This window comes from Phaenicophaeus curvirostris, chromosome 11 (genome assembly GCF_032191515.1).
Source record: "Phaenicophaeus curvirostris isolate KB17595 chromosome 11, BPBGC_Pcur_1.0, whole genome shotgun sequence".
In the NCBI taxonomy this organism is placed as follows: domain Eukaryota; kingdom Metazoa; phylum Chordata; class Aves; order Cuculiformes; family Cuculidae; genus Phaenicophaeus; species Phaenicophaeus curvirostris.
In genome coordinates, this window is record NC_091402.1 from 6,826,618 (window position 1) to 6,851,525 (window position 24,908).

At 46.2% G+C, this 24,908-nt stretch overlaps 1 protein-coding gene across 8 annotated transcripts in view; it reads right to left on the reverse strand.

The window, feature by feature from the left end:
* Positions 1-1,280: 1,280 nt before the first annotated feature.
* The window catches only part of ADAMTS9 (ADAM metallopeptidase with thrombospondin type 1 motif 9), a 95,381-nt gene continuing 71,753 nt past the window's right edge, over positions 1,281-24,908 (reverse strand). For 5 of the 8 annotated variants that reach the window (XM_069865440.1, XM_069865441.1, XM_069865439.1 and 2 more), the window contains 10 exons: positions 24,619-24,789; positions 22,936-23,130; positions 20,882-21,014; positions 20,542-20,636; positions 20,287-20,381; positions 20,059-20,192; positions 18,521-18,612; positions 16,932-17,036; positions 14,770-14,864; positions 13,269-14,480 (listed from right to left, as the gene is read on the reverse strand). In XM_069865440.1, coding sequence (XP_069721541.1) covers positions 14,775-14,864; positions 16,932-17,036; positions 18,521-18,612; positions 20,059-20,192; positions 20,287-20,381; positions 20,542-20,636; positions 20,882-21,014; positions 22,936-23,130; positions 24,619-24,789 — 1,110 coding nt within the window. In that variant the 3' untranslated portion in view covers positions 13,269-14,480; positions 14,770-14,774. Of the gene's footprint in view, positions 1,453-7,418; positions 7,489-13,268; positions 14,481-14,769; positions 14,865-16,931; positions 17,037-18,520; positions 18,613-20,058; positions 20,215-20,286; positions 20,382-20,541; positions 20,637-20,881; positions 21,015-22,935; positions 23,131-24,618; positions 24,790-24,908 lie in introns of those variants that run through there. The other 3 variants (XR_011338164.1, XR_011338165.1, XM_069865442.1) reach the window with 3 other exon arrangements.

A 24,908-nucleotide genomic window follows, 5' to 3' on the forward strand; every position in this document is an offset into this window, starting at 1 on the left:
CGCCCCCGCCCCCCCCGGCCCCGCAGGCGCCGCCCCCCGCCCCGCAGCCCCCGCCCGCCGCGGCGCGGCCCTCACTCCGCTCCAGAGTTAACAGTTAACCCTTGAGTTAACCCAGAGTTAACAGTTAACCCTTGCGGAGCGCCCCGCCGGCCCTGCCCAGCAGCGCCTGGTGCCCAAAGTGGCGGCGAATAAAACTCTCTAATACTCGCTTCGGAGTTTTAGAAAGCGAGCGACCTTTCCCTTAGCAAGTTTGCGGACGATACTAAGCTGGGTGGAAGCGTGGATCTGATGGAGGGTGGGGAGGCTCCAAAGGGATCTGAACAGGCTGGACTGATGGGCTGAGACCAACGGGACGAGGTTTAACAAGGCCAAATGGTGGGTCCTGCACTTGGGGCACAACAACCCTGTGCAGCTACAGACTAGGAGAAGTCTGTCTAGAAAGCTGCCTGGAGGAGAGGGACCTGGGGGTGTTGGTTGACAGCGACTGAACATGAGCCAGCAGTGGCCCAGGTGGCCAAGAAGGCCAATGGCATCTTGGCTTGGATCAGAAACGGCGTAACCAGCAGGTCCAGGGAGGTTATTCTCCCTCTGTACTCGGCACTGGTGAGACCGCTCCTCGAATCCTGTGTTCAGTTCTGGGCCCCTCACCACAAGAAGGATGTTGAGGCTCTGGAGAGAGTCCAGAGAAGAGCAACAAAGCTGGTGAAGGGGCTGGAGAACAGGCCTTATGAGGAGCAGCTGAGAGAGCTGGGGGTGTTTAGCCTGGAGAAGAGGAGGCTGAGGGGAGACCTCATTGCTCTCTATAACTACCTGAAAGGAGGTTGTGGAGAGGAGGGTGCTGGCCTCTTCTCCCAAGTGACAGGGGACAGGACAAGAGGGAATGGCCTCAAGCTCCACCAGGGGAGGTTCAGGCTGGACATTAGGAAAAAATTTTTCCCGGAAAGGGTCATTGGGCACTGGAACAGGCTGCCCAGGGAGGCAGTTGATTCACCTTCCCTGGAGGTGTTTAAGGGATGGGTGGACGAGGTGCTAAGGGGCATGTTTAGTGATTGATAGGAATGGTTGGACTCGATAATCTGGTGGGTCTCTTCCAACCTGGTAATTCTATGAGTCTATGATTTATCAGGCCTGGGCAACGCGAGGGAGGGATCTCCATTGATCCTGTGCAATGAGACAAAAGCTGGGGATGGAACACATTTCCCATGCCTATAGATAAACTTTCCCAGAAATCTTATGCATATTGTATTACTTTCCAAAGACTAATTTTAATGTTATTATGAAACTTCGCGATAGTCAAATCTCTTGCTAATTTGGAGTTGGCTCCAGCTCTCTGCTTGACCTTGCCTTTGAGATAGGGAAATACTGCAGAGGTGATTGCAGAAGAAGAGACATCTGTTCAGCACTGATCAAACTTAACACAGGACGTTATCATCTTCAAAGAATGGACAGTTTCTGAAAAAACACCATTTTAAAGAAAACACCCAATCAGAGGGACATTCTAATTTCCAAAGAACACAATTACATAGATGAAACATAACTCTGCTTTAGCTTAAATCAAAACTATTCCTCTTTTTGTAATAGTAACTGCTTCTTGTATCAGCTGGGCACTCGTAATGCTCCAGAGCCCAGGTGTTAATAAAAAAACCTGAGCTCCAGAAGAGCAGAGATGGGATTCTGTGGCGCTGAAGTTCTGCTCTGAGCATATTGCAGCCTGCACTGTGCAGGAAGCTTTTACTGACATAGCGAAAGTCAGGGAGCAAACAGCCCAAGTCCCTGCTGGGCTTCTGTTCCCCTCTTCAAAGAACATGGATTTAGTCCTCAAATACGAGCAAGGTGCAGGAGAAACAGAGCCACGCCAAATATATTTGCAGGCTGAGATGCCAGGCAAGGATACAAAGCACCGGTCACAGCTCCCAGTCCTCCCAGTAGGGCTGTGGGCTGGGGGTCTGAGAGCTGGGAACTGTGGGGCAACCCATGTGTCAGCCTCTCTTGAGTTTTATACAATGTGCTCCAAAGGGGTCCCTATGGCCAATAACCAGCCCGTATCCCTGGGTTTGCAATCAAACAGCACATCTGGCACAAAGGCAGAGCAAAGCAGAATGTGGGGAGAAGGGGGAGCAGCAAACATGCTTCGCACAGCATAGGGTCCTCAGAAACTTATCCCCAGTGGGGAAGGAGCAGCTTCACCATTAGCATTTCACAGCCTCACCCCGCTGTTGTGGTTGTTCGTGGGTCCTGTCATCTCCTTCCCCTCCTTCCCTATCTCTTTGTTCCTTTGCCTTGCTGCTGCACAGCTGGTTAACACCAGAATGCCTTGATAATTTTTTTTTTTTTTCATTTAATCAGGTCTCGTTTTTGTCAATTTTTCACTTGTATCTTTCTCTCTAGGAGACCGAAATGAGGCTGGGAGCTGCAGGGCTGCCTTTTGAAGAGTCTCAGGGAAGAATTTTCAGATTTTCAGGGACTTTGTTTCTTGGAGTTTGTTACAAAGAAAAAAAAAAAAAGGTAATTTTATCATGGAGAAAATTTTCCTCTTCATGGACATTCTTAATGTCAGTGAGAAAATATTGACATCTGTCCCTGCTCTGCTTTTTTACCCTTCCAAACCCCTCCAGCTTCCCTCCATTGCTCCCTTCTGTTAAATTTCATCATTGTTTTTCTTCCTGGTTTGTCTCACAGGTTCCAGCTCATACAGTGGTCCAAGAATATGTTATAAACTCTCGAGGGAGGAGGCGATCTCTTCAGATACATGTTTTGTCACATGGCGAGCAACTGGTTGCACACTGGGGTTTCACCTCATATTAGAACATCCCTACCTATAAGCTGTATCTAATATCAGATACAGTAATCTCAGGGATGCTGAGTTACTGTTATCTCTATTGAAGGTCAACAGGATTTCAGGGAACAAGCATTGTGCAAGAGAGGGCTTGAAAATCTCCAGCACTTTGGTTGTCTTGCATAAGACTCAGAATATTTAAAACTCCAATTAAAACTGCTGAAATAAAGGCATTATTGGATACAGGACTTGTAACAAGATTCAACGTGCTGTGGGGAATGCTTTAAAGGTGACCTGCAAATCCTTTTTAATTGCTTTGCTGTTGCAAGAGATGCTGCGTGCCCTCAATAACAGGGCTGATGAGGACGTCTGCTATGAGTTTAAAACAGCAAAAGTAAGTCAAAGTTGGAAGGTAAATTCCTTAGAGGTGTGGCTGTGCTGAATCACAGCTCTAGATGAAGAGGCGGGTCCTTAAATGCTTCTTATAACAAGGCAGGCTGCTCCCCTCCCTCCATCCCATGCTGTCCATGGGGCCACCAAACTTGCCTGCCAGCCAGCATGGCTTATATCCTCCAGTTTCATTTCAGCAGATGCTGCAGACGCTGGTGGGTGACTCCTCCATACACGGTCGAAAGGCAGGGAGGGCTCTGAGCATCAAGACTTGCACCAGCACATTCAAAAAGAGAGGGCAGATGAGGGCTCAGCCTTGGAGCGCAGAAGATGCAGAAGATTCAGCTACTGATGACCCCAAGAGACTCAAGTCCTTAGTGACTCCTAGGCATTTAAATAACTCACAAGGACAGCAGTTTCCCTCCGTCTCAAACATCCTGGACAAATGGAGGGCCAGTCAGGAGGACTTGATCCACCTTTTAGGGATGCTCAGGTGCTGCTGCATCTATACAAGGGAAGAGCCGAGCCAGGCCAGAACATCATTCCTGGGATGTGTTTGGAAAAAGGAGAGGAGACATTATCTCACTGTCCTGAAAGCTCCTCTTCTCTTTCCTCCCCCAGAAAAGCTGCCAAGAGTAAAGATCTCTCAGGAAACAAACTCCCACTCCCTTGTTCTCGCTGTGTTCAAAGTGGGTGATGCATACATCTTGGCATGGCTGGGCAGGCAGAGGACAACAATGCAGCTTGAGCCCTACCTGTGCTACCATGAGATGTACTTTCAAAAGGGTTTTTAAAATTTTGTTTTTATAAATGTGCAGATCTTCCTCTTGAGAGGAGGCAGACTCATCTTGGAGGTGGGGGATGTCAAATACTGCTGTCAAATAGGCTCAGAAACAGAGACACATGGATAATATATGCCAGACAGTTTGTCTGACAAATTATTGTTTCTGCTGTCACTTAAATTGTTCTGTACATCATCTTCCCCTCCCATTTCTGTTTCAACTAAACCTCCCTAGAGATGACACTTTTCTAGCCGTTCTCATGACTAAACCAGTTTAAAACCCAGTTTCCTCCATTCATGTGCCGAGATGGAACCCTTTCCCTGCTGAAGTTATGATGACTGAGAGGAGCAAAATGACAGAGATGCTCTTCTTCTGTTGCTCACCATTGTACCTGATACTACAGAAATAATAATGGTTAAAATCAGAGAGTTCAGGGAAAAGTCAAATTATGGTCCTGCGTTGGCTTTTGGTCATAGGGTGGGTGCTGCAGGGGCTGATGTGGGATCCACAGAAGGAGAGCAGCCCTTTGATGCAGAGCAGGCACAGCAGTGGCCGCAGTGTGCCCTGACGTGTTAGCCCTTGTAGCTCAGCAGATCTGGTCACAAGACTTGCAGAATGCCTTAGCTGAACATGCACACACATTGTGCTATGCCTCCTGCTCAGATAAATGCACTTCTTCAAGAAAATGCAGCCTCTGGCAACAGAAGGTAGAAAGAAGAAACCCATGTCGCTGCAGAGCTGTTCTGTTTGCCTGGTTCCAGGGTACGTACCCAACCTCACAGCTCTGCTAGGTCTCACCTTGTAGTGTGCCCCACTGCTGCACATCAATGAGGAGAAGAGGTAACCTCCAACCCCTTTGGGACACCAGTATGAGCAAATAGCAAGAGTGAAGTCACCGTGTCCAATCCCAAGGGGCAGTTTACCCCTTGGGAAGATGAGCTGAGGGTCCTACAGCAGTAGCTGCAAACAGAGGATGTCAAATACGGGGCAACATGTGCCACCAAAGACCATGGAGTCTCTGCCCGGCTCTTCTGGATGGGAGTTAGCTGGCAAACACAACACTTCCGTGTAAGGAGCCAGGAAAATCTGCTAGTCCTACCAGGGAAGTGCCCCAAGCTCTTCTATCCTGCAAACCATGCCTTGTGTTAGTTCATCTCCAAAAAATCTGCACAAAACTCTTAGTATCCCTCTATCAGCTCTGTGCCTCCTGCGGTCCAGCTCTGACCATCAGCACCAAGGCAGCAGTACCACCAAGAGAAAACACTGGAGTAAAGCAGAAAGCAACTCTCCTTTTGTCGACTGGACCCATGCATTTCTCCCCTCTGCCATTTCAAGGTGGATTTGGCTGTTATGGAACCAGTAAGTCCCCTCGTGGTTCCTCCTGCCAGCAGCCTGCACAGGTGAATTACCACTCCACATGAAAACTGTCATCACCTAGTACCCTGAAGGTAGTAATGTCCAACTGTTATTAGACAGTTATTGTCTGAAGCTTTTAAACAACGAAATTAGGGCTTAAGAAACGCCTCTAAGTGCCACAGCTGCTGAAGGAGTGTGCTAGGGACCAGGCATCTATTTTACTGCATAGTTCTTCCACCAAGCCTCCTCCTTCCTGAGTAAACATGCCCTCGTGAGGGTCTTTTAGGAGGGAAACAATTTAGTGTTTCCGCTCGTTCCAGCTTCAAGATTTGCAATTACTTCAGGCAGAAAAGCCTGTGCATAAACCCCAGTTTGAGGTGGGGATATGTAATTTCAATCTGTGCTGTGCATAACAGGAACCCATGCCGGGATGAATCATGCTATGTTACTTCAGTCTGAAATTTTTTTTGCACTGCGTAGGTTTTTCTAGGGCATATTCCATCAGGCACATACAGGTCAAATTAATTTTGAACATTTATTACGCTGTTAGTCTGCAATACACACACTTCAGATGTCAGAAACTGTAACAAAGTGGGCTTAGCAACTTAACAAAACCCTTCCATCATTTTTGTAGATCAATGCATGTTCCGAGTACTCTTTATCACACCCATTTGACTACTACTTTTTCTATTAGATTTGTCTGTTCTGAGGTATTTGGATTAAAACTGCACCGAGTAATTTCACCTTTTTTTCCTTCATCAATACAGTAATTTGTAAATATCCCAGGAATTTTGGTTTTGTCCTCCCACCCAGGAATGCAAATGGCCATTCCCCAAGGTATCTCCTTTTAACCTTAGGAGTTTATTGTGTTAGTTGCTAGGTAACTAAGTAAGATTTATAGCCATCTATTGTTAATTTTGAAGGCAGTCGTCAATTTCCCTGTAAATAGCATTTGGGAGTTGGGAGCCCACACCAATAAAAACTTGCAGCCCAGCCCAACTCTGCGGAGAAGAACACCTGCTATGAAAGGCAGAGCCAAGTGGACATACAAAGCTTACCTCCCTGTACAAAATAAAAGGGCTCAGCCCCTCTCAAAGTGGGCAGGCTGAGCACCCCTGGGTGCTGGAGGGACCTTAGGTTTCCTGATGCCAGCGCAGCAAAGCATTGGCACTGGGGCATGGGCTGTGCTGAGCGCCAAGTGGATCCCGGCTGCCACCCCGCTGCCATCCCTTGTAGCCCCATCTTTGTCCTGGCCGGCTGCTACTCACTCCCCAAGATGACAGCATTGCATCTTTTCCCCACAATTCGATTTCTTTGCTGTCAGGCTCAAGACTCCCCAGGCACAGCTCTACCTTGGAGCAGAGGCCGGTGGTAGATGACCCTGGTTCACGCAGTTCCTTAATGCTTCTCAATTTGAGGCTAGGCAAAGCAATCAAGTGGGGGGCTCTGCCAATTTGCACAAAACCTCCTTGCAACAAGTAATTTTCTACTATCCTCCCCCACCCCAATCCCTAGAGCTTGCTTGCACTCCAGCAGCATTATTTGCTTTATGCTGTAAATTCACACTCCTTCCATTCTAATTTTACTTTTCAAGACTGTTCCTGGAGATGAGAAAAAACGAACTTAACTAGGGTAACTCACAGAGAGGCAAGTGTCAGCCACAGAGGCAGGAGGCGAGTGACTGGGAGCAAAACCATTCTCCCTTTTTGCTTGCGACAGCCCTGGAAGCACCACAGATGTTCAGTCCCTCACATTCCAATGCATTTGCCATCCCACAGGTGGAAAGGTCCTTTTATTCATTTTTTTTTAAAGCTGCTTTATTGTCTCTTCGTGTTAGGGGAAGAGAAAAATAGCCTTTTTTCTTACTGTTTCACAAGATTGAAACCTGCTGATAAATAGGGGAGTGAGATAGCTGACAAACCCTGACTGCTGGTGGTTGTGGTGGGGTGGTAGCTCAGATGAGGCAGAAGTTAGGTGTCTGCTCTAAGGGAAAATTCAGGAAACAATGTCTATGGTCCCTGAGATGCCAGAAGTGATTTCTCTTCTGGCCACCAGTGTTGTGGACGTGCTGGAGATACCGGTTCTTTGGCCAAGGCAAAGAACTCAGGACCTACCTGCTGTTTAAAGCTTCTGATACTCCCAAGTTAAATGGTTCCATACATTTAGGCTCTTGAAAGGCTCAGTCTGTTAGGAAATATCAAATGGGAAAATACCATTAGTGAAATCTGAATGGAAGTCCTATCTGGAAAGCTTCACACGCCACTTGCACAACATGAAGGAAAACTGATGAAGAGGAAGATATTATGAGATTATCTTGGGCACCTAAGGAAGGCAGCCTCTCCCGGAACAAGCGTGCAGCTCTCAGGGGTTATTCCAGGTGAGCTATGCACTAGCACAAGGCACACCCGCTGGGTTTTCCACGTAGAGTGGAATGAGGCTGTAGATGTTGACAAGAGCTGTTGGAAGGCTTTTGAGACAATACACTTTACGAAATTCAGTCAGCAGAATTAAGGAATATCTCCAATAACCATCTCTGAAGGGTGGCATTTCTCCATTTGCCTTGCCTGGATGATGGCAGCAGCTCAAGCAAGAGACAACAGAGCAATCTGCTGGAATGTCCTTGGCTGATGTCTCCTTAGATCATCCATGCCACTGGTCTGGGTGGATTGTCCCCTGAGACACCTGGCTTTGAAGAGACCTGGTATGCTCAGGGATCCCCTGGAAAGAGAGCAGTGAAAAAATGAGGGAGATGGCAAACTCTTTCAGCAGCTGAGCCACAACACAGACAGGAAGAAAGCTCTCTGGCTTCTGCTCTCACGAGGCAAGGCTTAGACTCACCATGTTATTCCCTGCTGCTGCCAGGAAGCAAAACTCCGTGGCAACTGCTGATCTACGCCTCCTTCGAGCAGCTTGGCCCGTGCCACATGCAGTTTATTTTTTCAGCGCTCAGTTATTTGCCGGTTCAGCTAGTGCGGGTGCGTTTATCTGTAGCTGCATTTTTCTCAAGCAGGGCTAGATTGGCACCAGTGGGGAGGTGTTTGCTCTAGCCAAGCTCCGGCAAGGTGCCAGGCTCAGGGGCAAGTGCAGGGCTGCGTGGTCCCACACCACAAATCTAGCCCCTGCTCCAAAGGGCTGATCAAGCCTGAGACTTGGTTGAGATAACTTCATCCAGGGAGCCCAAGCCATGCATGGGGCCAGAGCTCCAGCCTCTGGCAGCATCTGGTACCTGCTCGCATCCTTTGCAGCAGGCAGTTTAGCTCATGCCTGCTCGGGGATTACAGAGACATGGGAGCAAATAAGCCCCTGCCTGTATTTACCAATCACGGCGGCTAACCTGGACACGTTTATTCTTGCCAGTTTGCAGGGAGCCATCCCCGTTTCCCTGCTACCGTGAGTGGGAGCAATTAGAGCATTTCACAGTAAATACGCCTTTCTGCATGAGGATGGGGGAAGGCAGGCGGTGAGCAGTGAAGAGCTTCAAAGAGAAAGGTCAGTGAGCCAGCGAGGATGGATTAGTAACGGACAATGCAGCAAAGACCTGATTAATTTAATTGCTCATGTGAAATGTAGTTGCAGATTAAAGAAGGATCAGGAAATGTTAAACATATGAATGGAGCTAAGTAATGATTTTAAGGGACAAAATACATACAGACCTGCCTTCCCCTGCACCCTCTGCCCTGAGTATAAAGGGGATTGTATTCAGCGGTTACTTCAGACTTCTGGCTCTTCTCATGCTGTCTTCCCAGAGATGGAGATGCTGACTACCAACAAATGTTTCAGTAGCTGCAGCACGATATCGTTGCTGGCGGCTCAGCTTGAGCAGGAACATTAAAGGTCAGCATCCACCAGAGCCAGCAAGGAGATGTGGTGTGGAAATCACTAGAGCTCTTATGCTCCCAGCAGAACTGAAGTTTTCCTGGTGGAAATGGATTGATGTGCATGGCCTCAGCTGCCACACTTCATATCTAGCCACTGCCTTGAAGGACTTGAATCAGCTTCACAAAGGAGAAATGTATTTCTATCTTCCTTTGGCTTAAAAGAGTACTTACATCACATCTCCCTGTACTTACAGTCAACAGATCATATCTCCAAACACTTCAGGTGTAATTATAGAGAGAGGCAAAAGCCATTTCATAGGAAATTTCACAGGTTTGCTGGTTTGTTGCTTGCTTTATTTTAGTTGTAACAAACAAATAAAAAACCCCAACCCATGCAAAAACCTCAGTATTCTCATCTCATTTTGATTTTTCAAAAGCTGTGCCTTATGTTTGGTAATTTGAAATAGTTGACAATTAAGCCAACTTTGAAGTGGAAACTCAGACTTTTCTAGGAAGGCTAAAAATAATTTCTTAGAATTCTTCATCTCGCTGTTGCAAAGAGAGGTCAGAAACTTGTCAACTAAATCTGCTTCTGGAAGGTGACAATTCTGATTGCCTGGTTTACTCCAGCATAGGCAAAAAACTAAGAAAATACTGTAGTGAGACCGACAGGCACTGCTTTGGGCCACCAGCTCCTTCCTCCTGCAGAATGCAAGCTGGAGAGCTGCCTCCAGGAATTTGTACTGCAAAGGGACTCATCTCCTCCCACTAAATGACCAGCAGCTACTAAGGTTAGTGACTGCTGGATGAACTCAAATGTATTTCTTAAGAAGACTTGATTTGAAGAGTTCTCGATTTGAAGAGTTCCAGTGATGGGAGAACTTACGGTGTAGGCTGAGCTACTTTGACTGTTACTGACCCTGGGGAGTGGTTGAACTTCCGTGCCTTTGCCTGGTAGGTGGGAGAACTCTCTCACCTCAATGCTTTTTCCAAGTCATCCCTCAATCATCTATTTGGGAAAAGGAGTCATGTCACAAAGAGCCACCAGACCAGGTCTGCAAGTGCCTCAGTGCAAAATTGTCTTTCAAGCCTCACGTGCCCTCCTTGGTCTTTTCTGCCTCTTATCATTTTTCAATATGATTTTTAAATCTAGGCTATGCAGGAGAAAAGGTTTTCTAGCAAATATCCTTATTTAAAACTAGCATTTCCAACAACCTTCAACAAAATGCATTTTATTTTTCCATAAAGGAAAAACATTCCTGTTATCAGAGCAGGAAAGGAGATTGAAGAGATGAAGCAATCACCTCTGTCTCTCAAGCAATTAGTCCTGACAGGCCATACAATGAGGCCTAAGAAAAGCACTATAATTTTCAAAGAATAACTGGACCTAAGTATCAGAAGTATTAAAACGACCCTTTCATCATACAGTGCTGGAAGGTTAAATATGATTTGGGGCAGTGCTCAGGCCTCCAGTTGGCTTAATTGCAGAGCAGCCCACATTTAAATCTTTGGTAATCATGTATTAAACATAAATGATGGAAAAGAGACACCTTTAAGGTACTGGTCAGAGTGTCATAGAATGTCTTGAGTTGGAAGGGAGCCACAAGGATCATCGAGTCCAACTCCTGTCCCTGCACAGGACAACTCCAGTATTCACACCATGTGTCTGAGGGCGTAGTCCAAATGCTTCTGAAATACTGCCAGGCTCGGTGCCGTGACGGCTTCCCTGGGGAGCTGTTCCAGTGCTCCACCATCCTCTGAGTGAAGAATCTTTTCCATACAAACTAGAAGTCAAGCTTTTGAAATACTGGATGTTCTGTTTCCTGCATCTGACAGGGTTGTAGACAGCATGAGAAAGGTATCTTCTCTCCTTTTGGATTAAAGGCACACTCAAGTGTGCTGCATTTTCTGAGACAAAGCAACTTATAAGGAAGGAGAGAAAAATACTTCTTCACTCTTACCTGCAGTCTGGGGCAGAGGGGATGGAAGATTCTGGCTGCATTTTGTCATTTGGTTGCCCTCCCAGGAGCTGGTCCCCATATTTACTTGCTGTTAACCCAAATTCCTCCTACCTGAATTTTCTTGTATATTTGATTTTTTTTTCAAACTTAGAAATAATTTGGATTTTTTTGTAGATTTCTTTAAATAGCACCCCTAGTGGTGTGGACCAGGTCCTGTATCCCAGCTCATCCTTCAAAAACATTAACAGTTTAACTCCCCTATCATCCAAGGGATGTCCCCGGGGCATGGATGGCAGCACCAGCAGGTCACCAGGCACCTCTGGGATCTGCTGGTCTATGTTTTGTACCTTGGGACACCCCTCTCCTGGACAGAAATTGGGGAGCATTAGTCTACCTGATTAGCAGGACACAAATGGAGGGATGTGGCCATTCTCCAAAATGCTCCCTGATCCACAGACTCCAACATGGGCTTGGGGCAGGGCTCCACATAAACAACATTATTACCTTCCTCTGTTCCTTTTGCACGGGACAATCAAACAAGGAACCCAAAGCTTGGAAAAAAAGTACCAACACAGAAAGGAATGTTTACCATTCAACGTATTATTCCCTTGTGTACAAAGTATTTTGCTTCTATAATAGCACACAGGTATTGAAATGCGACGGCAAATGCAGAAAGACCATACAGACATGTATTACAGGTCTTTTCCTTTTGAGTATAAGCAGAAAGAAAAGAAACACTGTACAGGAAAGTGCTTGCAACAAAACCCCAGTTTGTAGAAAAATAATGGCATTGACATACAAACCCCAGAGTTGTTTCCTGAACAAGAATGTTTTAATTTCTCTGGTCTTCAAAGTCTGTACCTATTTAATGAAGCCTGTTAATGAACCGTGGGATCAATACTCTATCATTTTTTTTCCCTTATAGTTTATTTAATTTTGTTTGTTTGTTTTAGGTTTCTCTTGCTCTGTTAATAGCTGCTATGAAACTACATGATAGAAATGAATGCGTACAGGTCAAAATAATATTTATTTTTATAAATAGCCATTCACTTCATTAGAGAAAATACAATAAGCCTGTACTTTCTAAGCACCACTGTTTCTTTCTAAAGTTCATAGTGCAATTTTCCCTTTTCCCCTACGAAAGTTATACATAAGCAATTATCATTAAAAAAAAAATCACTATTCCATTACTACTGCTTCCCCCTTTTCCTTTTTCCTCTTTCTCTTTCCCTTTTTCCCTTTCCCTTTTTCCCTTTTCTTTCCTTTCACCCTTGAAATGGTATTTTTGGCATTTTTCTCAGAAAGTTAGAATTATAATTGTTATGCATAGACATAAAATGCAGGTGAAAAAATCAGCCTAAGATACAATCATATGTAATTATGCACTATTAAGCCCAAACCCCAAATTACGGGTTAGAGACTCCTTTCCTCTGAGTTTAACCAGAGCAGCAGAGGCACACACAGAATAAGTGTAGAGCACCAGTTCTTTAGCTGCTGGAGTGTAACAGAGTCCTACCTGCCTGTAAGATGTCTCCCTGCTAACATGAACACGTCAATGCTCAATTGTCGGGCTGGCAGGTCGAACACAACCCAGTACACACATGGGTTATGAATCCAGGGATCAGATCATTTACCACAATTGATCTGACTGTTCTGTAACAAGCTGATCACCCATCCTTTAGGGAGCTCTGCAAAAGACTCGCGCAAGATCCTGAGGGTGGGTTTGTTAACTGTTTGCATCCAAAATTGCAAGACTTATCCAAAGTAGCAGAGAAGCCTTTTTGGTTTTCCAAACTGCTGGCAATTTTGTGCTGTAAAGCTTCCTTTCCTTGTACTTTGTGCTCCTGGCTGCCCTGACACGTAAGGCGACAGGGCAGCATCTTCCTATCGCTAAGTGAATTTGTGGAGAAAGAGATAAGGGACATAGTCATAGACTACAAAATTAATCCGGTCACATCACCCCCGTTCAATGGGCTACGAAGCTCTGCAAAAATGTGGTGGGCTGTGTACAAGGCACAGCTGCGTTCAGCACCTATAGGAGCTGTATCCTCAATGTCAAATGAAAGAAAGCCACCTCTAAAGGTCTGCATCATGGGATGGCAGGTAGGCAAGGAGTGCAGATGCCTTACCAGGAAGATCTGAAGCAACACAGAAGTAGGCGTTAGCAGCCTGTTTTTGGAGGGGGGTGGGGAGGGGAAGAGTTATATCTAAGTACAAAGTGATCTTGTTGAAAGGAGGCAGAGCTGGTGCTGAAGCCTCCCTTTGCAGATGGTCTGTGAGTGAGTAGGAAGCCAAGGAAGTGCTGCAGGTGCCTGCAGTGGAGTCCCCTGGCCACGAGGATGGGGTGGCTTGATGGGGCAGGCTGGTGCTGGCCCCTGGCCCCTAGAGCAGATCTTGCTGTTCACACTGGCCCCGCAGGGGGTTCACACAACAGGGATGCCTGCGGCTTCATGTCAGGGTTTTGTGACAGTATCCCTAATAAACTGCATTGCTTCTCAGCACATAGCTCAGGGAAACATATGGCCTGATCAGGCTGTCTGCGATGAGTTAATACCCCGCTTCCAGATGGAGCCAGGAAGCACAGTGGCACATGCAATTAGGAGTCAAATCTATGTTTTTCTAAAAAGTGAGTTTACTTTGGAGCCCAGTGAAAAAGGGGCTCAAGCTAATGATCCATCTGCAGGAATTTTCCTAAACCTGGGGTAGATCTTAATTCATTTGAATGCCTGACCAGTTTTTCTGCTTTCTTCCCTTTTTCACTGATAAAGGCACTGGATTAAGTAAAACTACAGAGCATTAATAAATATCATGTTAGCACCAAACCAGTTCTTTTAGCACTGGCCACAGAGGTCATGTGAAATTCAAAACATACCTAAAAGATAAAGATTGCTAATGCAACTAGCACTGTATTCATTGTCATGTTTTCCTTGAGTGCTGTTGGCCTAAAATAAAATTTAAAGCACATCTTGTCTATTTTCCTTACATAAAGACAGATTGAAACGCCAAAAATACCCCTATGCAGATTGTGTAGCACCGTGGAGGGCCAGAGCAGCCCATAACTGAAGGAAAATTACTGATTGAAAGTAAACAACTGAATACAGTGACAATAAAGTATCACTTGTCATAATGCTACATATAATGTAGAGTACGCAAAATGCAGTGGCTTGACTGCAGGATTTAACAATAAAAAATAAAAAATAGTAAAAGCAGCCTTAATATAATGATTTTACGTACAAAAATATTAAATCAAAATAAATAATTCCAAACATAAATATTATACTGTACATTAAGAATATGCGATCTATATACACACATAAACAGATAAAAAAGTGGAAGGCAGAGGTATTGCATCGCTATCCTTCATCCGTCTCATCTCCACTGGCTGCTCTCAGAGAACCTGGAAAACACAGGCAAGGTGTACACAGAGTCAGATCATCATCATTGCAGCTGAAACCTGTAACTAGAAGAATTGGCACAAATGCAGAGCCAAAGTGGGTGTCAGTGAGGTGGGAAGTGCCTTTCCAGTTGACAGCATTACACCAGTATGGGTTACTGGAGGGAGCAGGGACAGAGAGCACAGGGTCCCAGCAGTGCCCTGGGTGCTGCATGGGGTGGGTGACCTGATCTGCTCCTTCAGGATGTTTTTGGGAAGATTTCCCTTTGTGCAGAAGCAGCTGGGAACTCACCATGGCTATAACACCTGAACGTCGAGGCCTGTTCCAGATGATGGAGTACACTTCCCACAGTAACCACCGCATTTTCCTACTACTTTGGTACCATCCTGCAGGCAGAATCAGAAATAACATCTTGTGTAAGGGCTCAGGAACTCCATGCTGTGAAAGGGTCAGATCTGGGTTATTATAGTCAGGGTTTTTAATAGAAAATGTCTTGGAATGAAAACAAATTATGCCTAAATCACTCTATGAAATAAGCACTGTTATATTTGAAGGTATGCAAATGTAATTCCCTTTACTGCCATCAGGTCAGATGGTGAACATGAAGAAAGGGTAGTTTTGATATATTACATTGAAAGATGCCCAAGAAGAAGGCCGTTTGGAGAGAGATCTCAAGGGTATCTGCTTTCTCCAGTTTGCCTCACAGTGAATAACTGTAACGAGTGGAAAACTTGGATCATGCTAGAGCAAAACCACATCTAGACACTAATGGCTCCTCAGCAGTTGTGCCTGAGCACATGAAAGGCAAAGAAAGGATATTTGCAGGCAGTACTGAGGAACATCTTTTTAGAAGGGAAAGGCCTGGAATAGCTCCAGAGCCAAGACAAGAGGGAAAGAAACAAGGTGAAGTTCTGCCACTTGCCGAAGTGCTGTCCCCCTCCTCATCCCTGCATTTCCAAAGCCAGAAGAGTCAAAGGAAGATGTGGGGTAATTGTGGGGTTGGCCCAGTCTCCAGCATGGCAGCTCCGGTCCCACACTGGAAGATTATTATCTCCATCTGGTCTTCCTTATCCCACCTCTGCAAAGTCTTTCTCCTCTTGGACATTACAGTGGACAGACAGTCCTCAAGGGGAATTCAACCCTCAATTACCAGAAAATTGGACTTCAGTGCAGGACAAGCTTGCACAAAGCATTTATTTTTAAACGAGCTCCATCCTGCCCTTGACACTATTGATCTGTGATTGCAGCAGGCTGCTATCATCTCTCCTCACTCTGCCTTTCTTCTGCTCCTGTGGGCAATTGCAACCCTGGAACAGTGTTTGACAGATGCCACCAGATGACAGAGTTAAGAGTTATGTCTTAGACCCCGTGTCCCTTAAATTTTGTTTTAATTCTGCAAGCTGTGATGGTGGCTGCTCTCTGCAACCCCAAAGTCGGTTGTCTGGGCTTCTTCTGAAGGGGACAGGAATAGCAAAGCATCTACCAGAACTAAGATGTGGAGTCTGTGCTGTACTCTTCTGCCTGTGCTGGAGGATGCTTTTTGGCAGCATAGTTGGACCAGTAGCATCTAATTCTCCTCTTAAAAGGAGCCCCAGCACTGACAAGGCTCATGGGGCTCCTCAGAGCCACTGAGATTGAAAGCAGGAGAGGATACTTTGCAAGTTGCTTTTTGGTAAATTATTACGGTGGTCTCTTTAGGGGAGTTTTAACAGGGGCAGTTGGGATGACTCACATGAAGTAAGAGCCAGTTGGATTTCTCTGATTTCAGAACATGACACAGAAGCAACTATGCGAAGGCACACAGCGACAGGCAGGAAAATTAAGCTGTACAAGTTCAAATTCGGCTGTGGAGTGATTATGAAGGCCTGCCTGGCTTACCTGGAGGTCTTGGGTCAGCAGAGCGCTGGGCAGCTGCAGGGCTTGGAGCCCCAGAGCTCAGTGCCCTGTGGAGCAGCCCCAGCCCATTGCAGCTCAGGTGACACAGGGCTCTCCCAGGGAGATAAATCCAGACCAACCTGCTAGGAAAGTCCACATCCTCCGTGTCTTGTTTTGGGAACAACTCCTGCTCAGACCACTCTCCTGGCCCCAGGATCCTCTACAGCAGGTTGAGCTCCACTCCACAGCCCTGACCCAGGACATCCTGGTCCTGCCTGCCATGTGATGCACGCTCTGTGCTGGACATCTCAGACAACTAATTAAGCATACGTCTGCCCCACAGCCCATGGTGTTTTCAGCTTCATGATTAAGCAGGCTCACTAATTAATTGCAATAACTCAAATCAAGTTAAAGCCACTAGGGTCCTCCCACCTCACATGCAATCATGGGCAACACTTAATTTCTAATGTCAGATGTTAGATTTTTTGCTAGTTTGCAATTGGAAGATGTTGCTATGAAAGACAACAATTAGAAACCTCTCATGAGTGAGTGTAACCATAGGTAAAATTAGAACTTACTGGGGATTTTTGAATTTCCGACACTGCATAATTCCCTTGCGAGAGCCACTTTGCTGTTGCCATTAAGGACAGGCCTGTCCCGTAAAGGTCTATGCTGAAGCGACCCTAAAAAATGAGCAGACAAGCCTGGTTATCCCGAAACGCCGTGCTTTTGCATGGTGTCACTTTTATAACAGGATCTTGCTGGCAACGTTTTCAATTTTTTCCATCACTCTCATACTGATAAGCGCATACTTCACAAATCACAGCACGTCTCAGGTTAGGAATTTCTTTCCCCTTGGTGGCTGTAGGGAAGGAGGGGCTTTTTTCTCTCTTTTGCGCTGCTTTTTCACAATTTGCCAGCTGAGGGCATTGTTGGCTTTTCCATGACAAAATGCGGAGGCTGACGTGCTCCAGCAGCTGATGGGAAAGGGACCCCAGGGATGCACTGCAGTTGCTCCCTCTGCTCCCTCCTCAGCTGGAGAGGGCATACTCTGGCTTGTTTTCCACATTTTCCACTGGGCTCGCCCTCCCTCCAGACTTCAGTAAGATCAAAACTCTTCCATTTATTTTCTTTCTTCTTGAAAGTCCTTAATTTCAGTCCACGCTGTCTCAAAATGCACAAAACTGATGGAGAATGAGGGGCTCTGTCTGCATCCCCCCAGGGTTTCCCTTATCCCAGGGGAGATCCCAGCCCTGTTTCTGGATCCAAGGAGAGATCCCGTGGCCACATCCCCAGGCTGACCCACAGCCCAGCCCAGCCTGCGGTACCAGATGGCTGTTAGCTTTGCTTCTTGCACTTGCTACCTTGGGAATGTTGATTTTCTGCAAGGATCAAACTGTCTGGGTCAGGTAGATGGATATTAACATTCATGAGCCTTTCCGAGGTAAGAAGTCAATCCCTAAGCCGCTGAGCTGTGCAGAAAAGTGTCAGCTCTGAAAGCAGGGAGGGAAGGAGATGGAGAGGTTCCACCTCTGTCGTCTGTTGCTGCAACTCCCTACTTAATGCTCTTTGCAAATGCAGTTTACCCAATACCTTGGACTACCCAAGGATCCCATTCATCATCCCCCATCTTCACAGAAACTAGATGTGCTGGGGACACAGAGCAAGCCACCTGTAGCACAGTGTTAATTACTCTCCTAAAGGCTTTCAAGAAAGCATATTTCTTCCAGGTGACTGGGCTGGATATCCTGCATCGCATCCTGAAGCTACTAAGGATGCAACTCAGCCTGTGTCCAGCCCTGTGCTTTGTGGTTGGGTATATTAGTGGTGCTTGGCAGGAGTCTTGCTGTCTGTCTGCTACCTCCCACCACTCCTCCCACACCCCTGTGAGCAGCAGTTGCAGCAGATATGAGGCTGCAGAGAAAAGATTCAGGGCATCCCGATAGCTTGATTCACAACCGGTCTCCCTGCCCAGCATTTCCACCAACCCCTGCCATGGACAGATCTCCTTCCTTCAACTACACAAACCCCAACTCTCCTCCCACAGCTGAGATGAGATGAGAACATGGTACTCTTTGGAGTTGAGCTGATGTGATCAGCAGTAATTAATAGAGGACCTGACCATAACAAATGGAGCTGATTCCTATGAAATGCTATTGTGAAATACCTGTGGGCATTTGGCTGCGCTGTAGCAGTCTCCGGCAGTGGCATAAGGAACAGGTCGTCCATCATGTGTCCGGGCAAATTGTAAATCAGTCGCTGTGGAGAAGAGTTAGTGAATAACATGGAAAGAAAGAAGCAGAGAGAGAGACAAAATAAATGTAAACATGCTCTTTGTTAACGTTTAAATTCACTAAAGCTGGTTTCCTACATTAATCTTGACAGTCAAACCCTCATCTGCTGGATTCTTAATATTAAATCCCCCAATTCATCCCACATGTGACTCCTGCTATGTGAGCCTTGAATTTAACAGGACACACAATGCTTACAGCTTGGTTTAAGTACATTGGTAATTTAGGGCCTTGATATAGATAACAACAAAACTCAAACCCATGACTTGGGTTTTATTTCTCTATTAGAAAACTCCCCACTTTCAAGAAGGCCACGGGACCTCTCTTAAACAAAGGCAACCATCCCTGTGCTCTCCTGCCTGTTCCAGTCGAGGGGTTGGGGTTTCAAAGGGAATTGGGGTATTTTGCTCTGGAGGGATCTGAAGTAACCAAGACTCATTTAGATGGAGATGTGAGATAGCTCCTGCCGGACAGAGGTAGGTGCCCAGCTCCTTTTGAAATGGAAAGGGACATGGTATCAAATTCCCCGAGGGTGGTTCTTTTGAGATCTTTACCTAGGAACTTTTGCAGGCTATTAGTAGCCTTTTACAGACTGATAGACTGGGAGGTCTCCTGGTTTGAGAATTAAGTGATAAAATCCCCTATCAGATAAAGAGTCGTTTTACAAGGAAGGATTTCGATTTGCTAAAAAATCTCTGCTATTTACTGAATGAACACCCAACAATATGTTGTATTTTTAAAACATTTGCTGGAAACTGATAGCATCCCTGGAGTCAAGGAGACTGGAAACTATAACCCTATGGGATGTTGCAGGCTCTCAGGCAGCAGGATGGCTCCCAGCTCTCATGAATGACAAGAAAGACAGGATATCACTTACACTGCACAGCTACAGCTCCCACCCCCCCTGCAAATCCACAGCTCCAGCTCTACCACTCTCAACACAAGTTATTTCCCCATGGTCTGACTCTACTAAGAGCCTCTTCCACCCTAGCCCAGAGACAGCAGCATCGCTGATCCCAGCAGAGCTCCTGCACTGGGATCTCCTGACACTTCTGTATGTAAAATGGGGTCTGGCTCCTCCCTGGTTAAGCTTTGTGCCTGAGTCCAGTCTGAAAACAGGAGACCAAATAAAATAAAATCTTTCAAAAGATACACCAGCCTGCCGGGAGCATGCAAATACTCATTCTACATAGCAGATACACCAGTGACTATCTTAATATCTTCCCATATTACAGAGGAATAGTACGAGCATCTTCTGATTTACTCAAGTTGCAGTCTCTAAGTGTAAAGCAGCCCTTAACAAGTGAACTCAGGAATATTGCTCACTAGAGTACCACTGCTTGCTTGTAGTTACAGTTATATTTGTGTAAAATAAACATTTTTTTTTTAATAGCAAGGCCCTGTTTTTACTCACTTATTATTTGCATAGTGTTCAGGTCCAGCCTTACTTTGCTGAAGGTGGAAAACCCAGCTGCTGTGTAATCTTTCCTACACTGGCAGTCTTCTCGTCTGCTTCCATTATATGGACATTCAGTCGGGTTATGCAATCTAAATCAAAAGAAAACCCTTTCTACTCATGACCGGAAAATATTGCCATGGAAAACAAAAATGTTGTGAAGCTCAGGATTAAAGGATTTCTTACCTGTATCCATATACTTCTGAAAAATTCTCTGCATCCCCATTTACAAGAGTCACGTACTCCTTTGGGCTGTCAGTCTGCATCCCAGAGCAATACACCTGAGAGAGAGAAGCCAGAATTTCGTCAAGGCATCATGTGCAAAGGGATGGCTGAGAAAACTGAAGGTAGAAAATCCAAGAGTGGAAGCGAAGAGCACACGCAGCATCCTCTTACACCTTCGTAAAATGCATTAGCTATCAATCTGTTGTTGAAATGCACCTTTAACATCTTTCCTTTGACTTGAAGGAAATATTCGCCGTCTTCAGTGATGCTTTTGAGATTTTTAACGTCTTTGCAACTCCTTGGTAATTCACCTGAAACAAAACAGAAATACTGGTAGTCACTGAGCAACTGTACATCAAAATGCCTTTTGTAACAGCGTGAAGACTCTCATGCAGCAAAGCAGCTTGTTTATTTTTAAGATGTCTCCCTAAAGTGCCTTAGTGCTTAGCTGGATGGCTCTCAGTGCTTGGCAATACTGCACACCCCCAGATGTTTGATGGAAACCGATGCTGAAGCCACAAGGAAGGCAAAGAAAGGTGCAAATCTGCAGACTTACAATCATGGACGTTGTGACATGTCCTCCTCTCTTCGGGTTTCAGATCCACATGGCACAAGCTGCTGACCTGGTCATCATTCGTCAAACACTGCACCGACCGGTGCATGACTCCAGCTCCACAGGTGACAGAGCACTGCAAGACAGAAGACAGAGATTTGTATTTTATCTCAACAGTTTCTGGGCCTCAGAGGACCAGAGAGAGATGGTTTCCCTTGTATCTAGAGACAGCAGCAAAGGCCCCAGTCCTGCAAAGCGTTCAAACAGGCTTAATTTTAATTCAGCAAGTAAACCCTTTGATTATTAATCCTTTATTATCATCATCACTAATTATTTCAAGAAGATCACTACAAGCTACCATGTGCTAATGTGAAATTGTTTATTTTTCACACTAGGAAGGTCATACAAGAGAAATGTTCACCAGGAGGCCCGATTGGTAGAAATCTTCTCCTGGTGGCTGGGAGACATTGCTTGGGTGACTCGCAGGGGCCTCTGAACAAGCACAACATGAGTTGTTTTCTATCCAAACTACAGCAAAACACCCACAGCCCCCAAACCCTCTTTCCCCTCGCTCTCCAGAAAAATGGCTACATCTTCACAAACATTGGTTCATCCTCAAAGGGCCCAAATTGTGGGTAATCTTAAAGGTAAAATGGTACAAGTTACTGGTGCTACTGAGCAGCTGCTCATCTGGACTGGCTGCTGCTGAGTGTGGGTTATGGGAGGTGTGAGAATCTTGCTCCACCTCCACAACTTGTTCTTCCAGTACTTCGAAATTAAATTCAGCTCTTTCTACAAGTACCACGTTAGGCCACCAAGAAAATGATGCTGCGTAACTCTTTAGAAATTATTAGTCTAAAGGAGCACGCCGTGAAGGAGACAGTCTTCAATCGCTCATGGTATCTGCAACTTGGCATTTACTCTTTATCAGGCCCAAATCCACAAAACTTAACTAAGGAGCTGAGCAGGACTCTCTCTGTCCATCAAAGGTGATGGTATTTTACATTAAATCCCTTTGAAATTCAGAGATGAGAAAGGGTCATGGCACTTGGTAGTCACTGTGACGTCCAGCAGCCCAAAGCAAGGAGAGAGGTCTTGCCCTCTGAAACGGATACTCTTCTCAGTGAAGTTGTATTAATGAGTTGGACATTTTGCACTGATATTCTGAGAAATACCAATTAATTGAGACTGAGCTTTTTGCTGTAACTCCTCTGCCCTGACTCATGGAGAGGATCTGAAGCTTCTTACGGGGCAGGAGGAACTTAGATTTCAAATGGCTCTGCCATTTACTGTGACAATTTCTACTACATGTTACTTAACTCGACCCTCATTGCCTTGTAATTTGACAAATTCCTGAGCTGAGTTAATAAATCAAATTTATGAGAATTTCAAAGAATGCCAGAGGTCCAAAGAAGTGAAATGTTATCACCTTCACTAAAATTTGATCTTGTAGTTCAGGCCCCAGAAGAGGCTCAACACAAATAACTTTAGCAGAACAGCAAAGTTCTTTCTCCTGCCCTGCCCAAGCATTTGTAAGACGGGGAAGGGCAGATCTTTTTAAGGCCTACTGGTGGTTCTCAAGTCTTGCTCACATACACAGGCACATGGGATCACCTCCAGCTGCCAACTATCCATCACTCCCTCTACTTTAGCACAGGGTTTTCTGGCAATGACCGCCACATTCTGACTAAGCATGAGGCTTTGATCAATCTGATCTAGTGGAAATTGTCCCTGACCATGGCAGGGGGGGCAAACTAGGTGATCTTTAAGGTCTTTTCCAACCCAAATCATCCTATAACCCTCAACAGTGCCACAAATTTTGGCTACAACCAAAGTTTCACAGAGATCATAACATTGCTGCTAGGACGCCCTCATATGATGGGGTTCAGATAGAGCAGAAGCCCTACACACAGCAGGGCTGCTGCTACACAAGGGTATTAACTGCATTAATTTACTCTTAAACATTCGCCTGCCAAAACTTAGGACTGTGTCCCCTAATGGAATGAAAAATTTTGTTGTAGTTTTTTGAGTTAAGAAAAGAAGCTTGCCAAACTTACACTTCCCCAGTTGCCGACACGCCAGGATGCTGAGACAGGGCACTCCCCAAGGTAGCAGGGCTGGATGTTGGGTGGCTGCGTGCCAGGACAGTTGACCGTGTTCTGGTACCCGTACTCGTAGTGGTCCTTCCCAGTGTAAATCTCGCTGCAGGACACCAGGCGCTGCCTATATCCCTTCCCACACGTGACAGAGCACTGCAGGCAGAGGAAGCTCCTGTTAGCACCACATGCTTCAGGAAGGCTGCTCAAAATCAGGAGGAAGACAGGCTTACCAGCTTCAAACACAGCAAGCTGCTCTGAAGGATCACTAACAACTATGTTAGCCGTCCATGGGTATTATGAGCAGCTACAAGCAGGCTGGCACCCAACAATGTCTTTGAGCACCCAATTCCTCACAGTGCTGCCTCTAAAGCTACTCCAGGACCCCCTGCTTCAGGTTGGCTCCTGGGCATAAGTTCTCTTTCCCCAAAAATAAAAAAGGAGCAGAAGATCTTCAGGAACTCAGAAATGTCTCTATTACTTGGGGTTTGTGCCCCCCCCCCCTTTTTTTTTGTTGTTGCTATGGAATGCACAGAGAAACAAAACCGTCAGGATTGACCCTGGTTGCGGCTACTTGGCAGCAACTGGAAGAAAGGAAAGGTTTTCCTTGTAATTAGAGGAAAACAGAGCTTCTTCCCTCCTCACCAAAAGGTGGAGCGGGGAGCTGGGGTGAGCTGAGCTCCAGCTCCATGAGCTCTCGCTCACCTACTCATCTTCATGGGTCCGAGTGCTGCCGGGGGATCACAGGTGGTGGGAGTGGGTAGAGGGTGTCTGGGCAAGGGGCAGCCAGTGCCCCAGCTTCACAGGCACCTGTCTCTTAAGAGACTACCCAGGAGACCAGGCTGCTCGGAGAAATCCTCTCCACATTCATCACTCCTGCACTAACTTGAGTGCTTTGTCTCTCCTCCCCCTCAGACCCGGCATGTTTTCCTTTTTCCCTTTCCTTGTTCTTTCTTATTAATCAGTGCTGTGTCAGCAGCAGCCTTGTCATTTCCCTGTGCTGTTCTTCCAAGTGGAAAGTAATCCTTCACTCATTGGAGAAGGAAACAGGCTGAGATTAGCCTGGGCCCTCCCGCATGCAGCGTCTGCTGTGAAGAAAACTCATCTATTTTCCTTGCTGAGTCCTCTCCTAGCCATGAGGGTGAACCTGCTGCCTTTACTCACGTCATGTCCTCCCCCTGCCAAAGACAACACTGAGGAAGGACATGTCCCTGTGGTCACATGCAGGCTTGTCTTTCTCCTAGGGTGCTCACCTAAACCCTTGCACAGCTCATTGGGTCCCAGAGCTCCCTGGGAGGGGATGGGAATAAACCAAATAAATAAAAATACGAAATAAAATGGCGCGAACCAAAGAGGGTGTCTGCTGGATACGATGTGCTTTGGAAGAAAATTGCCTCTAGATATTAGCGAGGACTCTGAGCATGCTGGTGTTTAATATCCTGGTCTTCTCCCACAGCCCTGCTCCCTTCTCTCCAGCAAGGAAATTGCACATAGAAACAACCCAAAATATAATAATTAAACCACGCAGCACTGCCCTGCCACTGTTGATTTAGGTTGCAACATCTCAGCGAGACCAGCAGCGAGCAGAGGAGAACGTGGTCTGGTGCCAAGCAAGGCAGTCCCTGCATGGGGATGGGGACTCACCTCTGACCACTCCCCAGTGATCCAGATGTACTCGCAGGGCGGCAGCCCGCAGCTCTCCATCTCAGGGGGGCGCTTGCTGGCGTCGCAGTAGCCGCTGTTCTGCACCCGCTTGTTCTCATCCATGCAAACCACCTTGCGGTACCGGGATGCCTCCCCGCACGTCTTCATGCACTGTTTCAAAGAAACAACAGCTCACATAACCCATAAGGGATTTCAACAAATCAATTAACCTGCATGTGGAGCAGGTGAGTGAATGGCTCAAGTTGGCGTCTCTCATTGGTATCATTTTC